We start from the raw sequence: 16,508 nt of genomic DNA on the forward strand, positions 1-16,508 counted from the left end.
TAATTACTCTCACAGGAAATATCAAAGTACTTCTATTACTTTCTATTACACAACAATATTAGAGCACTCTGCATTTGAATTCAAATATTTCTACAGATGAACACATTCCTTCATACCTTTTTCATTTCATTTTCTAAATTTTCCTCCTCTTGACCTTCAGACAGCCTTCTTCTTAAGTCAGCTATTTCCCTCTCTGCGGATTCTCTATACTGTGCCCACTGTGCTCGCTCCTGCTCCAGCCTAAGGTGGAACTGGTGCTCATAGTCACGAACTGTTTCTACAAAACATCACCACATATTTCACATCTAAGCATTATGAAAAAAAAAAAAAATAACCTGGCACATGAAAATTTTTAAAGTTATATAAAAAGCTTACGTCTAATTTCTGGAAAATGTTTAATTCACTAAAAAACAAAACAAACTAGTTGTAGTTCTTATGATATACAGAAATAAAGGCTTTAAATCATCACTTCTAATCTTCACAATAAACCTGTGTCATGTATTATTTTACGAATGAGAGAATCTTAGGAAAGGTTAACTAGTCTGGCCAATGTTTCACGCCCAGAATGAAGCAAAGCTAGAAATCAAACTTAAGGCCAACTCCAAAATCTATGTTCTTAGACATATACTATGGTTCCCAAGGCAAATATAATATGTCGCCCAATCCCACTACCTGGAAGTGTGAGAAAAGGGATATATTTCTGGAATAGTTTGCTAAAACCCAAGATTGTAACTTGAGGCAAACTCTATAAGCTCTTTAAAAAATGGCTTTCTCTTTGATATAATCCTAAAATATGGCCAGGCTTAGTGGCTCACACACACCTGTAATCCTAGCACTGTGGGAGGCAGACAGGAGGATCACTTGAAGCCAGGATTTCAAAACCAGCCTGGCTGACATGGCAAAACCCCATTTCTACCAAAGAGAGAAAAATTGCCAGGTGCGGTGGCTCATGCCTGTAATCCCAGCACTTTGGGAGGCCAAGGCAGGTGGATCACCTGAGGTGAGGAGTTCAAGACCATTTTGGTCAATGAGGTGAAACCCCGTCTCTACTAAAATTACAAAAATTAGCCAGGCGTGGTGGTGGGCACCTGTAATCCCAGCTACTGGGGAGGCTGAGGCAGGAGGATCACTTGAACCTGGGAGGTAGAGGTTGCAGTGAGCCGAGATCGTGCTACTGCACTCCAGCCTGGGTGACAGAGTGAGACTCTGTCTCAAAAAGAGAGAAGGGAAGGGAAAGTGAAAGGGAAAAGAAAAGATTATCTGGGTGTGATGGCATATGTCTGTGGTCCCAGCTACTTGGGAGGCAGAGGCACGACAACTGCCTGAACCCAGGAGGCGGAGGTTGCAGTGAGCCGAGATCGCGCCACTGCACTCAACCCTAAGTATCTCAAAAAAAAAAAAAAAAAAAAAAAAAAAAAAATTATGTGACAGACCCTGTTGATTGCCCATTAATTTCCACTCCTTCGTCCTTACTGGTAAGACTCCAATTTTGTTTAGGAAGTCAGTGTGCGCAATTTTAAAACTACATTGTCCAGTTTCCCTTGTAGTTATGAGTGACCACACACTTGGTCAACAAAGTGAAAGGGATATGCTGGGTAGTTCTAGAAAACTTTTGCTTTTCTGATGCAGACTGAAGGAGAAGCAGCTATTTTTCAGCTAAGGCAAAGATTAAGTTGAAAACCATATGCTAAGGATGAAAGAACAGAAGGGCTGAAGGAGTCTGAGGCATTGTTGACATCATGGAACCAACGCAACCAGGCCTGGGGTATCTACCTTTGGATTTCGTGTTCTGGGAGAAAAACGAACTCCTATTTTGGTAAATCATCGTAGTCAGGTTTGTTACATGAAGCCTAGAGTAATCTCTAGGTCATAGCTACATACTCAGAAATAGGGCTAGCTTCACCTGCCTTTTTATAAAGAGCACTAAGGCAAAAAGTGACACGCAATTGCAAACACGGTGGAAAAAGTCATCACTATTTCACATTTAGAATATTAACTAATCCAGGCCGGGCGCGGTGGCTCACACCTGTAATCCCAGCACTTTTGGAGGCCAAGGCAGGCAGATCACGAGGTCAGGAGATCAAGACCATCCTGGCTAACACGGTGAAACCCCGTCCCTACTAAAAATACAAAAAATTAGCCAGGCGTGGTGCCATGCGCCTGTAGTCCCAGTTACTTGGGAGACTGAGGCTGGAGAATCGCTTGAACCAGGAAGGCAGAGGTTGCAGTGAGCCGAGATCGTGCCACTGCACTCCAGACTGGGCGACAGAGTAAGACTCCGTCTCAAAAAATAAAAAATAAAACAGAATATTAACTAATTCCAGGAACCCAAGGATTCAGTGACAACTTACTTTGTTTCATCATCATCTTCTCAGAAATTTGGGAAGTAATGAAGCACTAGTGCCAAAAGGAGTCTGAGACTAAACTATGTCTCTTCTTTTAGACGAAAGGTGGCAGCCCATGAAGCCTACCCTAGCCTAGGCCATTCTACCCAACACAGTGCAGTGAAGATTTCATATATAAAGTTTCTTAAAAAATCTAAGCCAGGCCGGGTGCGGTGGCTCACACCTGTAATCCCAGGACTTCGGGAGGCCGAGGCAGGTGGATCACCTGAGGTCAGGAGTTTAAGACCAGCCGGACCAACATGGAGAAACCCCGTCTCTACTAAAAATACAAAATTAGCCAGGTGTAGTGGCACATGCTTGTAATCTTAGCTACTCGGGAGGCTGACGCAGGAGAATCGCTTGAGCCCGGGAGGCGGAGGTTGCAGTGAGTAGCGTGAACTGAGACTGCACCACTGCACCCCAGGCTGGGCAACAGAGCGAGATTCCATCTCAAAAAAAAAAAAGAAAAAATTCTAAGCCATATGGCCAAACTACACTGGAAGGGCAATAATTAGCTGAAGCTCATCAATGTAAACAGTTACTTTACCCTTTGCATGGCAGCTCTCTCTACTCCAGCACATTCCCTGTGCCCATACAGCTTTATTCTTTGACATTACTAGCCTGCCTCCTAGAAGAAATCGACTTTTAAGCCTTACAAAGTACAGTCCTCATTTAATGCATTATCTCTGTAATATTCCTATTATAACTCTCCATTATTAAGTTAGATAGGATTGATATACCCATTTATGTTATCAGTGACTTCTCTTTTATCTGAAAGTATATCTTGATGATGACAGTACATAAAACCACAAATGAAACTCTGGATATATTTTAAGATTCTCTGAAAATATTCTCAATCATCAGAATCGGGTATCTTAGAAAATCAAAAAATTGATCTCTGTTTGTCTTTACCTTTCATAACAGCCTGAAGTGAAGCAACTTCTTCTCTCCACTGTCTTTTTACTTCATCTATAGCTTCTTGCTTGGTGTTCTCAGAGACTGTGGCAATCGCCTTAATATTCTCCATCTCTGCTTGAGCTTCCCACAGCTGGGTTCGAAGGTGTCCCAAATCATCTTGTGCAGCTTGTAATACTGCATTTTGCCTCTTCAGATCCTCTGGAGAGAAAAGTAAAAGACGGTCCATTAATGTTCACTTTTATCAGACCGGCATTCCGATAAAGAAATAAGATATTAAATTTAAAAATATAAACATACAAAATGACATCCTTTTAATAGAGATGAGACTTAAGGTATGCTGGGTATCACAAAGCAATTGCTACTATCTATCTAATGATCCAGTGGTTACGGTCATGGTTTTAAAGCTCAATTTACACATTCCCATCTGCTGACTAAATGAACTTGGTCATGTTATTTAATCTCTCTGGCCTAAGTTTCCACATCTGCAAAATGGAAGTTAAAAATAGCCACCTCACAAGGTTGTTGTAATGATAATTTATTGGAAATGCTAATTAGTAACAGTACCTTCTACAAACATTCAAAAGATGTTTAATAAAAGAGAAAAGAAAGCCAGAGCACATGGCAGTGACTAGACCTATGTTCTTCAAAGTTAGCATTAATTTCTCAGCTCCTTCTTACCATCTTTTAAATACTAAGTTGATGTAATGTGCCTCCTACATGGTTTAAGCCCAGGCAGAACATATGTTTGGCCAAACTGACTTCAAAAAAAAGATGAACTTACCAACAGTATATGGGGATGTGTGATTGTTTTCCCCTACCCTTAACAATAGTCACTATTTTCCATCTTTTAAAAATTCTTGTAAATATCATGGGTAGCAAATGGTCATTTTAATCTACATTTCCCCTGTTAATAAGGAGTTTGAGCATCTTTTCATATATTTACTACTGACTCATTTCCTGTTTGGTGATATTCTTTACATTTGCTTCTAATGAATGATCTTCCTTCTGATCTGTAAGAGCATTTTATATATTCTGGATATTAAATCTGTCTTCTCTTACAAAACTTTTCCCAGTCAGCTGCTGTGTTTCTTAAAAAAAAAAAAAAAAAAAAAGTTAAGAGACAGGGTCTCAATTGTCGCCCAGGCTGGAGTGCAGTGACGCAATCATAGACCACTATAACCTCAAATTCCTGGGCTCAATCGATCCTCCCACCTCAGCCTCCCGAGTAGCTAGGACTGCAGGCCTGCACCATCATGCCCAGCTAATTTTCGAAATTTCTTGTAGAGACATTTTCACTATGCTGCCCAGGCTGGTCTTGGCCTCCTGGGCTGAAATGATCCTCCCGCCTCAGCCTCCCAAAGCGCTGGGATTATAGGTGTGAGACACCGCGCCCGGCCTTACCTTATGTCTTTTAGCATCTCAACTTGTAAGGTATTTATGAAAAAAAAATTGTTCATCTTTGTAAAATTATCAATTTCCTCTCCAAAGCACAATAACTAAGCCAAACTGACCAAGAAAATAAACTGATTTAAGATCTAACTCTACCACTAACCAGCTGATGACTTTAAGGAAATCACAAGACTCGGAAGTCTCGGTTGCCTCATGAAGACAGTGGCAATACTTTCTTGCATAAATTTCTAACTACTTATAAAAATCCAATAGTAAAATAAAAGAACTTTTAAATGTTGTGAAACATTCATTGTTATCAAACAATCACAGGAGTTAATGATTTGGTAGTCCAAGTTACACAGCGAAATACCTAGTCATGCTAAGTTGTTCTGAAATCTTGACTCTCTCAACATCAGTTTCCATCGCTCTTAAAATACTCTGAATCTCTAGCCAAAGACAGTTTTAAGAACATTAATTACTAAAAGGAACTGTGTAAAGTCGCTTAAAGACGGACACCTAGGAAGTCGTGGTAGGCATGCAACTAGGACTAACCCAGAAAGTTATAAACACGTGAAACCACAAAGGAAAAGTTTATGTGTGTCAACTCTAGATTCTGAGTGTCAAACTGTTTCATAAAAAGTGAAAAAAAAAGAAAAAGCATTATTTCTGGGGTATTTTATTCATTTTTGGGTACTACAATTTTTTCAAGGCTCAAGTTTACATACTTAACAGGTCCTCGTGCTAATTACCTCTGGTACTTTTGATTTGTTGGAGATTACCCAGAGGTATTCACAACCAAGCTGTCATTATGAAAAGAAAAACTGTAAACAAATACCAAACCTAAATATCCATTTTTGGCACTTAAAAGTGAAATAGAGAGCCTGGAGGAAAACTTGGTCAACACTAACTTTAGTTATTATATATGAATATATATTATATGCGAATGTTATATTTATATATATAATACAAAAAAACAGGAGACAAACAAAAGTTTAAAATAAAGTTAGAAAATCTTAATTTTTTGTAGTAAAGCATTTCAAACACGTTTGTCAATAGTAGGAGTTCCAACATTCGTTTATTGCTTTTACTGCTGTATATGTAATTATAAAAATTTTCAAGCATATTCAGAAGTTGAGGATATACTACAACAATCCTTCATACAACTTTCACCAAGACTCAACAGGAATCAAGATTTGCCAGACTTATTTATTTTTTGAGACAGAGTCTCGCTCTTGTTGCCCAGGCTAGAGTGCAGTGGCACGATCTTGGTTCACTGCAACCTCTGCCTTCTGGGTTCAACAGATTCTCCTGCTTCAACCTCCCGAGTAGCTGGGATTACAGGCACGTGCCACCACGCCCGGCTAATTTTTGTATTTTTAGTAGAGACGGAGTTTCGCCTTGTTGGCCAGGCTGGTCTTGAACTCCTGACCTCAGGTGATCCACCCGCCTCAGCTTCCCAAAGTGCTAGGATTACAGGCGTGCACCACCACACCCAGCCTGCCATGCTTATTTAAACTATCCTTTTTCTTTCCTGTAGTATTTTAAAGCCCCAGAAATATTACATTATCTAATGTATTGTATAGATGCCTCTCTAAAAATATGGAGAGTTTCTTATATAAACAAAGTGCCCCGTCACACAAAACAAAATTAACGACTGCCTGATAACTAATACCAAATCTCTGGTAAAACTTCTCCAATTGAACAAAAAAAAAAAAAAAAAAAAAAAGTCTTTCTGAATATTTTGTTTAAGATCAAAACAAGATTCAAGTACTTCATTTGGTTTTATATATATATATACACACACACACACACACATATATATATATATATATATATATTTTTTTTTTTTTTTTTTTTTTTGAGACAAAGTCTCACTCTGTCGCCCAGGCTGGAGTGCAGTGGCGCAACCTCTGCCATCCGGGTTCAAGCGATTCTCCTGCCTCAGCCTCCCGAGTAGCTGGGATTACAGGCACTCCTGCCACCACACCTGGCTAATTTTTGTAGTTTTAGTAGAGACAGGGTTTCACCATCTTGGCCAGGCTAGTCTTGAACTCCTGACCTTGTGTTCCACCTGCCTCGGATTCCAAAGTGCTGGGATTACAGGCATGAGTCACTGCGCCCGGCCATTTTTTTTTTTTTTTTTTAAGACAGCTTCTTACTCTATCGCCCAGGCTGGAGTGCAGTGATGCAAGTTCGGCTCACTGCAATCTCTGCCTCCCAGGCTGAAGTGATCCTCTCACCTCAGCTTCCCACGTAGCTGGGACTATAGGCATGTGCCAATACACCCTGCTGATTTTTGTATTTTTTGTAGAGAGGGGGTTTTGTCATGCTGCCCAGGCTAATCTCCAACTCCTAGGCTCAAGTGATGTGCCCTTACAGGCATGCGTCACTAGGCCTGGCCTATACTAATGCTATAAAGCATTATAAACTACTTGAAGAACAGAAACAATACAAAAAGTTCTGTAATGGGCACCTATTACCTATCACCTAGACCCATCATTTTTAATATTTTGCTACATCTCCTTCCATTTCTTTTTAACTTCAGGAAACAAAACATCGCAAAGACACTACCTTCCCCTGAGGTAACAACCGTCGGGAATTTGGGTTTATCATTACAGTGCATATATGTTACACCTTTACTTATGCTGCAGGTTTTAAAACCTTAATGTTCTTTTGCAGTTACTTCTTAGCCCTCAACATTGTTGATTGTTGATAACTACTTCATTCATTAATTAGAATATCACAGTCTCAATATATCACATACAATGCTGACAGGTATTCAGGTGTGAAACTGAAACCTGCTTTATCTGTACAGATGTTCTCCTTGTCCTATGCCCATTGTCCCAGTCTTTTCCCATCCTGACAATGCCATCTTTGTCATATTTCAAATTTCCACATTTGTGAGGGTTCGATTTGGGGAACTCTGTTCTATAAAAGTTGTCTATTTTCATGCCAATACTTTATATACTGTCTAAATTAACATAGCTTTATACTGTTTTGTCTACTTTTGTCTATTTTTAAATGTTTATATAAGAAAAACTTTAACAAAAAGGCCATGATCATTTTGAATAAGTGGGGAGACTTACCCTACCAGATATCAAAAATTATTATAAACTTCATGTATGCACCAGCCAGCTCTAGTAACCATACACTCATGGCAAATCATCCCCAATCCATCCATAAGCACTCCATATATATTATGAGACAAATCTCAGACACACAGTCATATGCAAAATAATCACGTTTTAGTCAACAACAAAAAATATACATGACAGTGGTTACATAGATTATAGGGGCTGAAAAATTCTTATTGCCTAATGACATCTAGCCATGGCAACATCATAGTGTCACACATCTTGTCTATGTTTAGCTATGTTGCTTTTTGGGTTTGTTTTTTGGTTTTTTTTTTTTTTTTTTTTTTTTTTTTTTTTTGAGACAGAATCTAACTCTGTTGGCCAGGCTAGAGTGCAGTGCACGATCTCAGCTCACTGCAACCTCCGACTCCCAACTTCAAGCGATTCTCCTGCCTCAGTCTCCCAAGTAGCTGGGATTACAGGCATGTGCCACCACACCCGGCTAATTTTTATATTTTTGGTAAAGATGGAGTGTCGCCATGTTGGCCAGGCTGGTCTCAAACTCCTGAGCTCAGGTGATCCACCCACCTCGGCCTCCCAAAGTACGGAGATTACAGGCATGAGCCACCATGCCCGGCCTGTTTAGCTATGTTTAATACAAAAGTATCACTGTTATAACTGCCTACAGTATTCAGTAATGTGCCGTACAGCTTTTCAGTTTAGTAGCAATAGGCTATACCATGTAGCCTACGTGTGTAGTAGGCTGTACCATCTAGGTGTTTGTCAGTACACTCCATCAGGTTCGCACAAGGACAAAATCACCAAATGATGCATTTCTGAGAATGTATCGCCATCACTAAGCAATACATAACTGTATTTTCTTATTTTTTTTAATAAACTTTTTAGCAGTTTCAGGTTCTCAGCAAAACTGAGCAGAAAATAGAGGTTTCCCATATGCCCCACAGCCCTGTACATCCACACTCCTCTACTACAGGCACCCTGTACCACAGTGGCACATTTGATACAACTGATGAACCTACAATGGTACATTATCATCACCCACTTAGTTTACACTAGGGTTCACTCTTAATGTGGTACATTCTATGGGTTTTAACAAATGTATAACGACATGTTCCCACCACCATAGTATCACACAAAATAGTTTCACTGCTCTAAAAATTCTCTGTACTCTACGTATTCACCCCCTCTTCCTCCTACCCCTGGCAACCACTGATCTTTTTTCGTTTTGTTTCCATAGTTTTGCCTCTTCCAGAATGTCATATGCTTGGAATCATACAGTATATGGCCTTTTCAAATTGCCTTCTTTCACTTAGTAGTATGCATTAACTCCATGCATTAACTCCATGTCTGTTCATGACTTAATAGCTCATTTCTTTTGAGCATGGAATAATATTCCACTGTCTCAATATACCAGTTTATTCATCCATTAACCTACTGAAGGACATCTTCCATGCTTCCAAGTTGTGACAATTATGAATAAAGCTGTTATAAATATATATTTGTGCAAGTTTTGGGGACAAAGTCTTCTCATTTAATTACATACCAAGGAGCATGACTGCTGAATCAAAAGGCAAGAGTATGCCTAGTTTTGTAAGAAACCACTAAACTATATCCCAAAGTGGCTACGTCATTTTGCATTCCCACCAGCAATGAATGTTGTTGTTGCTCCACATCCTCACCAGCATTTGTCGGTATTGGCAGTATTTTGGATTTAGGCCATTCTCATAGTCTAATAATCTTTTCATCTACTCACTTGACATCTGTATATATTCTTTAGTGAGGTGTTTGGGTCTTTTGCCCATGTGGTAATGGGCTGTTCATTTTGTTACCATTGCATTTTATTTTTATTGATGCATAATAGAGGTACATAGTTCAAAGTACATGTGATAATACATTAATGTAACTTGTAAAAACCAAACTGGGTGTAGTTGGGGTATCTATTACCCTAAATATTTGTCGTTCTTTTTTCATCCCCATGGCACCAGGGGTTGTCTTTTCTTTACACTAGAACCATTCGAATTATTCTAGCTATTTTGAAATCTAGAATAGATTACTGTACTTTTTTTTTTTTTTTTTTGAGACGGAGCCTATATCTGTCACCCAGATTGGAGTGCAGTGGTGCGATCTCGACTCACTGCAATCTCCGCCTCCTGGGTTCACTCCATTCTCCCGCCGAGTAGCTGGGACTACAGGCGCCTGCCACAACGCCCGGCTATTTTTTTGTGTTTTTGGTGGAGACGGGGTTTCACCGGGTTAGCCAGGATGGTCTCGATCTCCTGATCTCGTGATCCGCCCGCCTCGGCCTCCCAAAGTGCTGGGATTACAGGCGTGAGCCATTGCGCCCGGCCAGAATAGATTACTGTAAACAAGAGTCACCCTATTGATCTGTTTAACACTAGGTCTTATTTCTTCTATCAAACCATATATTCATACCCATTAAGCAACTTCTCTTCATCTCCCCCGAGCCCAGCTTTCCCTGACCTTCGTACCACCAGTCTAGTCTGTCTTCTCACGACCGCCCACAAGTGAGACCATGTGACACTTGTCTTTCGGTGCTTGGCTTCTTTTCATTTGATATCATGACTTCCAGTTCCATCCATGTTGCTGCAAATCACAGGATTTCATGTTTTTTTTTTTTTAGACGGAGTTTTGCTCTTGTTGCCCAGGTTGGAGTGCAATGGTGTGACCTTGGCTCACTGCAACCTCTACCTCCCAGGTTCAAGCGATTCTCCTGCCTCAGTTTCCCAAGTAGCTGGGATTACAGGCACACACCACTACGCCTAATTTTTTTTGGGGGGGGGGGGTTTGGTTTGTTTTTGCTTTTTCAGTAGAGACGGGGTTTCACCATGTTGCCCAGGCTGGTCTTGAACTCCTGAGCTCAGGTAATCCACCTGCCTCGGCCTCCCAAAGTGCTAGGATTACAGGCATGAGCCACCACACCCAGTGATTTCATTTCTTTTGGATATATATCCAATAGTGGAATTGCTGGATCATACAGCAACTCTTTTTTTAGTCTTTTGAGGATCCTCCATACTATTCTCCACAGTGGCTATACTAATTTACATTCCCACCATCAGTGGATGAATGTCTTTTTGATAAAAGCCATTTTGACTGCGGTGACAGGATATCCCATTGTAGTTTTGCTTTGCATTTCTCTAATGATTAGTGATGTTGAGCATCTCTTCACATACCTCTTGGCCATTTATGTCTTTTGAAAAATGCCTATTCAAATATTTTGCTTGTGTTTAAATAAGATTTGCTTTTTGGTTACTGACTTCTTTATATATTGTAGTTATTAATCCCTTATGAGATGGGTAGTTTGCAAATATTTTCTCCCATTCTGTGGCTTGTCTCTTCACTTTGTTTCCTTTATTGGCAGAGGCTTCCTGGCCTGATGTAATCCCATTTGTCTATTTTTGCCTATGCTTTTGAGGTCTTACACACACACAAATCTCTGCTCCGACCAATGTCTATTTCCCCAATGTTTTCCTCTAGTGGTTTCATAGTTTCAGGTCTTAGATTTAAATCTTTAATCTATTTTGACTGTTGTGTATATGGAGAGAGATGGGGCCTAATTTCATTCTTCTGCAAATGGTTATCCAGTCATCCTACCACCATTTATTAAAGAGACTCTCCTTTTCTCATTGAATGTTCTTGGTGACTTTGCTGCAGATGAGTTGACTGCAAATGCATGGATTTGTTTCTGGGTACTCTATTCTGTTCCATTAGTCTATGCGTCAGTTTTTATGCCAGTGCCATGCTGACTGGGTTACTATAGCTTTGTAGTACATTTTGATGTTATATAGTTCTGCCTACAGCTTTGTTATTTTTGCTAAGTATAGCCTTGGTTATTCAGGGTCTTTCCTGGTTCCATACAAATTTTAAGATTTCTTTTACTGTTTCTGTGAAAAATGTCATTGGTATTTTGATAGGAATTGTATTTAATCTGTAAATTGCTTTGGGTAGTATTGTCATTTCAACAATATTAACTCTCCTAAATCCATGACCATGGAATATCTTTCCATTTGTCTGTGTCCTCTTAAATTTCTTTCATCAGTGTTTTACAGATCTTTCACTTCTTTGGTTAAATTCCTAGATATATATATATATATGTGTGTGTGTGTGTGTGTGTGTGTGTGTGTGTGTGTGTGTGTGTGTGTGTTGTAGTCACTTCTTTGGTTAAATTCCTAGATATGTGTGTGTGTGTGTGTGTGTGTTGTAGTCACTTCTTTGGTTAAATTCCTAGATGTGTGTGTGTGTGTGTGTGTGTGTGTGTGTTGTAGCCACTGTAAATGGGGTTGCTTTTTCAGACTGTTCACTGTTGGTATATATTCATGCTAATGATGTTTGTATATTCTGCGTTCTGTGACTTTACTAAATTTATCAGTCTAAACACTTTTTTGGTGGTGTCTTTAAGTTTTTCAAAGTATAAGATTGTGTCATCTGTGAACAAGACAAACTTAACTTCATGCTTTCCAATTTGGATGCCCTTTATTTCTCTTGCCTAACTGTTCTGGCTGCAATTTCCAATACTATGTTAAATAAAACTGGTTAAAGTGGGCATCCTTGTCTTGCTCCAGATCTCAGAGGAAAGGCCTTCAACTCTTCCCCATACAGTATGATGTTAGTTGTGGGTTTGTCATGTATGCCCTTTATTATTTTGAGGTGTGTTCCTTCTACACACAATTTGATGAGGGTTTGTATCATAAAGAGGTGTTGAATTTTACTGAATGCTTGTGCAGCATCTATTGAAATAACCATATGGTTTTTGTTGTTTGTTTTTTTGAGACAGAGTCTCACTCCGTCACCCAGGCTGGAGTGCAGTGGCATAATCTCAGCTCACTGCAACCTCCACCTCCCAGGTTCAAGCGATTCTCATGCTCAATCTCCAGAGTAGCTGGGATTACAGGTGTGCACCACCATGCCAGGTTAATTTTTTGAATTTTTGGTAAAGACGGAGTTTCACCATGTTGGCCAGGCTGGTCTCGAACTCCTGGCCTCAAGTGATCCGCCCGCCTCGGCCTCCCAAAGTGTTGGGTTTACAGGCATGAGCCACTACACCTGGCCAACCATATGGCTTTTGTTCTTGGTTATGTTAATGTGATGTATCACATTTGTTTAGTGTGTATACTGAACCCTCCTTGCATCCTCAGGAGTAATCTACTTGATTGTGGTGAGAGACATGGTCATGCTCTGCTACCCACGCTGGAGTGCAGTGGCACAAATACGTCTCACTGTAGCCTCAACCTCTCAGGCTTGATCAAGCAACTCTCCTACCTCAGCCTACTGTGTATCTGGGACCACATGCACATGCCAGCATGCCCAGCTAATTTCTACTTTGAGATAGGGTCTCACTCTCTCACCAAGGCTGGAGTGCAGTGGCACAATCACAGCTCACTGCAGCCTTGACTTCCTGGGCTTAAGTGATCCTCTCACCTCAGGCTCCCAAGTAGCTGGGACCACAGGCACATGCCACCACATCTTGTACTTTTTAGTAGAGATGGGGTCTCACTATGTTGCCCGGGCTGGTCTTGATCTCCTGGGCTCAAGCAATCCTTCCACCTTGGCCTCCCAAAGTGCTGGGATTACAGGTGTGAGCCACTGCACTCGGCCAGTTTTATTTTTTGTAGAGCCAGGGTCTCACTTTGCTGCCCAGGCTGGTCTCAAACTCCTGGTCTCAAGTGATCCTCCCACCTCAACCTCCCAAAATACTGGGATTACAGGCATGAGCCACTGTACCCAGCCAAAGTGGGTTTCTTGTAGGCAGCATATAGTTGTGGCTTCTTTAACCATTCAGCCACTCAGGCTTTAAATTGGAGAACTGAATCCATATACATTCAGTGTTATCTGTAAGAAAGGACTTAAACTACTGCCATTGCATTGCTTGTTTTCTGGTTGCTTTGTAACTCCTCTCTTCCTGTCTTTGGGGCTAAATGATTTTTTCTGGTAGTATGTCTTAATTCACTGCTTTTGATTTTTAATGAATCTATTATAGGTTTTTGTTTTGTTTTTATCACAAGGCTTACAAAAAACATCTCGTAGATAACAAGTTACTTTAAAGAGAATACATCTTAAAAAATAGAAACAAAGAAAAAAGTGGGGAAAAAACCTCTACAACTTAGCTCCTCTTTCCCCACATTCTGAATTTTAGTAGTCTCAACTTACACATATCTACATTACCTATCTCTGAATAGGCTGCCATAGCTATTACTGTTCTTGGTAGATTTGTCTTTTGGGCTTTATACTAGAGTTACCAATTGTAGTATTAAGAGTCTAACTCTGTCCATGTCTGAGTCTGTCCATGTACTTAATTTTACCAGTGTGTTTTATACTTCTTTTTTTTGGTGTCTTAGCATTTTCAAAATTTCAAATGGAAGAACTCCCTTTAGCACTTCTTGTGGGATGGGTCTAGTAGTTGTCAATTCTCTCAGCTTTTGTCTGGAAGAATATATCTCTCCTGCATATCTGAAGGATAACTTTGTTGGATATATGATTCTTAGATGTGCAATTTTTTTTTTCTTTCAGCACAGCACACTGACGATGTCATTCCAGTCCTTCCTTGCCTTTATGGTTTGTACTGAGAAGTCTGTTGACAGACTAACTGAAGCTCCATTAGGGTTATTTGCTACTTTTCTCTTGCTACTTTTAGGATCCTCTCTTTGTCCTTGACCATTGAGAGTTGGTTATTATATGCCTTGGGGTAGTTTTATTTGGGTCAAATTCCTTTGGTGTCCTCTGGCCTTCCTGCATGTGGATATTTATATCCTTCCCAAGTTTTGGAGAGTTTTCTGCTATTTCTTGGAATAAGCTTTCTACCTTTGCTCTTGCTCAACTCCCTCTTGAAGACCAACAATTCTTAGCTTTGGTCTTTTGAAATACTTTCCTACATCCTGTAGGTCATCTTCATTGCTTTCATTCTTTTTTCTCCTGTTTTTTTTTTTTTTTTTTTTTTTTTTTTTTTGAGACGGAGTCTCGCTCTGTCACCCAGGCTGGAGTGCAGTGGCTGGATCTCAGCTCACTGCAAGCTCCGCCTCCCGGGTTCACGCCATTCTCCTGCCTCAGCCTCCCGAGTAGCTGGGACTACAGGCGCCCGCCACCTCGCCCGGCTAGTTTTTTGTATTTTTTAGTAGAGACGGGGTTTCACCGTGTTAACCAGGATGGTCTCGATCTCCCGACCTCGTGATCCGCCCGTCTCGGCCTCCCAAAGTGCTGGGATTACAGGCTTGAGCCACCGCGCCCGGCCTTTTTTTTTTTTTTTTTTTTTTTGAGACGGAGTCTCGCTCTGTCGCCCAGGCTGGAGTGCAGTGGCACAATATCGGCTCACTGCAAGCTCCACCTCCCGGGTTCACGCCATTCTCCCGCCTCAGCCTCCGAGTAGCTGGGACTACAGGCGCCCGCCACCACGCCCGGCTAGTTTTTTGTATTTTTAGTAGAGACGGGGTTTCATCATGTTAGCCAGGATGGTCTCGATCTCCTGACCTCGTGATCCACCCGCCTCGGCCTCCCAAAGTGCTGGGATTACAGGCTTGAGCCACCGCACCCGGCCTCCTCTTTGTTTTTTCAAACAGCCTGTCTTCAAGGTCACTGCTTCTTTCCTCTGCTTGATCCATTTTGCTACTGAAAGCCTCTAATGAATTTTCCAGTTGAGAAAATACATTTATCAGTTCTGAGACTTCTGTTTAATTTAATTATTTCAATATCCTTGTTAAATTTCTCTGGTAAGCTGGGCTTGGTGGCTCACACCTGTAATCCCAACACTTTGGGAGGCCAAAGCAGGCAGATTGAGGTCAGAAGTTCAAGACCAGCCTGGCCAACATGGTGAAACCCCATCTCTGCTAAAAATACAAAAATCAGCCAGGTGTGGTGGGCGTCTGTAATTGCAGCTACTTGGGAGACTGAGGCAGGAAAATCGCTTGAACCTGGGAGGCAGAGGTAGCAGTGAGCCGAGATTGCGCCACTGCACTCCAGCCTGGGTGATGAAGTGAAACTCCGTCTGGGTCTCAAAAAGGAAAAAAATATGTGACAAATTTTTTTTTTTTTTTTTTGAGATGGAGTCCCGTTCTGTCACCAGGCTGGAGTGCTGTGGCATGACCTCAGCTCACTGCAATCTCCGCCTCTGGGTTTGAGCGATTCCCCTGCCTCAGCCTCCCTAGTAGCTGGGATTACAGGTGCACACCACGCTTGGCTAATTTTTTGTATTTCAGTAGCGACAGGGTTCCACCATGTTGGCCAGGATGGTCTGGATCTTCTGACCTCGTGATCCACCCACCTCGGCCTCCCAAAGTGCTGGGATTACAGGCGTGAGCCACCGCTCCCAGCCTAAACTTTTAATTGAAAAATAATAATTGTACATATGTGTTGGGTACAAAGTGGTATTCTGATACATCTATACATTGTGAAATGATCAAATCAGTACAATTAGCATATCCATCACCTCAAATATGGTAAGTTACACATTGATTTTTGAATGTTGAACCAGTCTTGAGTACCTACACAAATGCCACTTGGCTGCAGTGTGTAACTTTTATACATTGTTGGATTGGATTTGCTAAGATATTGTCAAGGAATCTTGCATATATGTGCATGACAGATATGAGTCTGTAGTTTTCTTTAAATGTCTTTGTATGGTTTTAAGACTAGGATTATGCAGACCTCACAGAATGAGTTAGGAAGTATTCCCTCTGTTTCTATCTTCTGAAAGATTATAGAGAATAGAGACTCG

General features: G+C 40.9%; 1 protein-coding gene across 2 annotated transcripts in view; it reads right to left on the reverse strand.

The window, feature by feature from the left end:
- Window positions 1-16,508, reverse strand: part of RABEP1 (rabaptin, RAB GTPase binding effector protein 1) — a 105,920-nt gene that overhangs the window by 49,761 nt on the left and 39,651 nt on the right. For both annotated transcript variants that reach the window (XM_050765280.1, XM_050765281.1), the window contains exons 3-4: window positions 3,297-3,500; window positions 117-277 (exon numbers count right to left, since the gene is read on the reverse strand). In XM_050765280.1, coding sequence (XP_050621237.1) covers window positions 117-277; window positions 3,297-3,500 — 365 coding nt within the window. The remainder of the gene's footprint in view (window positions 1-116; window positions 278-3,296; window positions 3,501-16,508) is intronic.

The sequence above is a fragment of the Macaca thibetana genome, chromosome 16 (assembly GCF_024542745.1).
Source record: "Macaca thibetana thibetana isolate TM-01 chromosome 16, ASM2454274v1, whole genome shotgun sequence".
NCBI lineage: Eukaryota > Metazoa > Chordata > Mammalia > Primates > Cercopithecidae > Macaca > Macaca thibetana.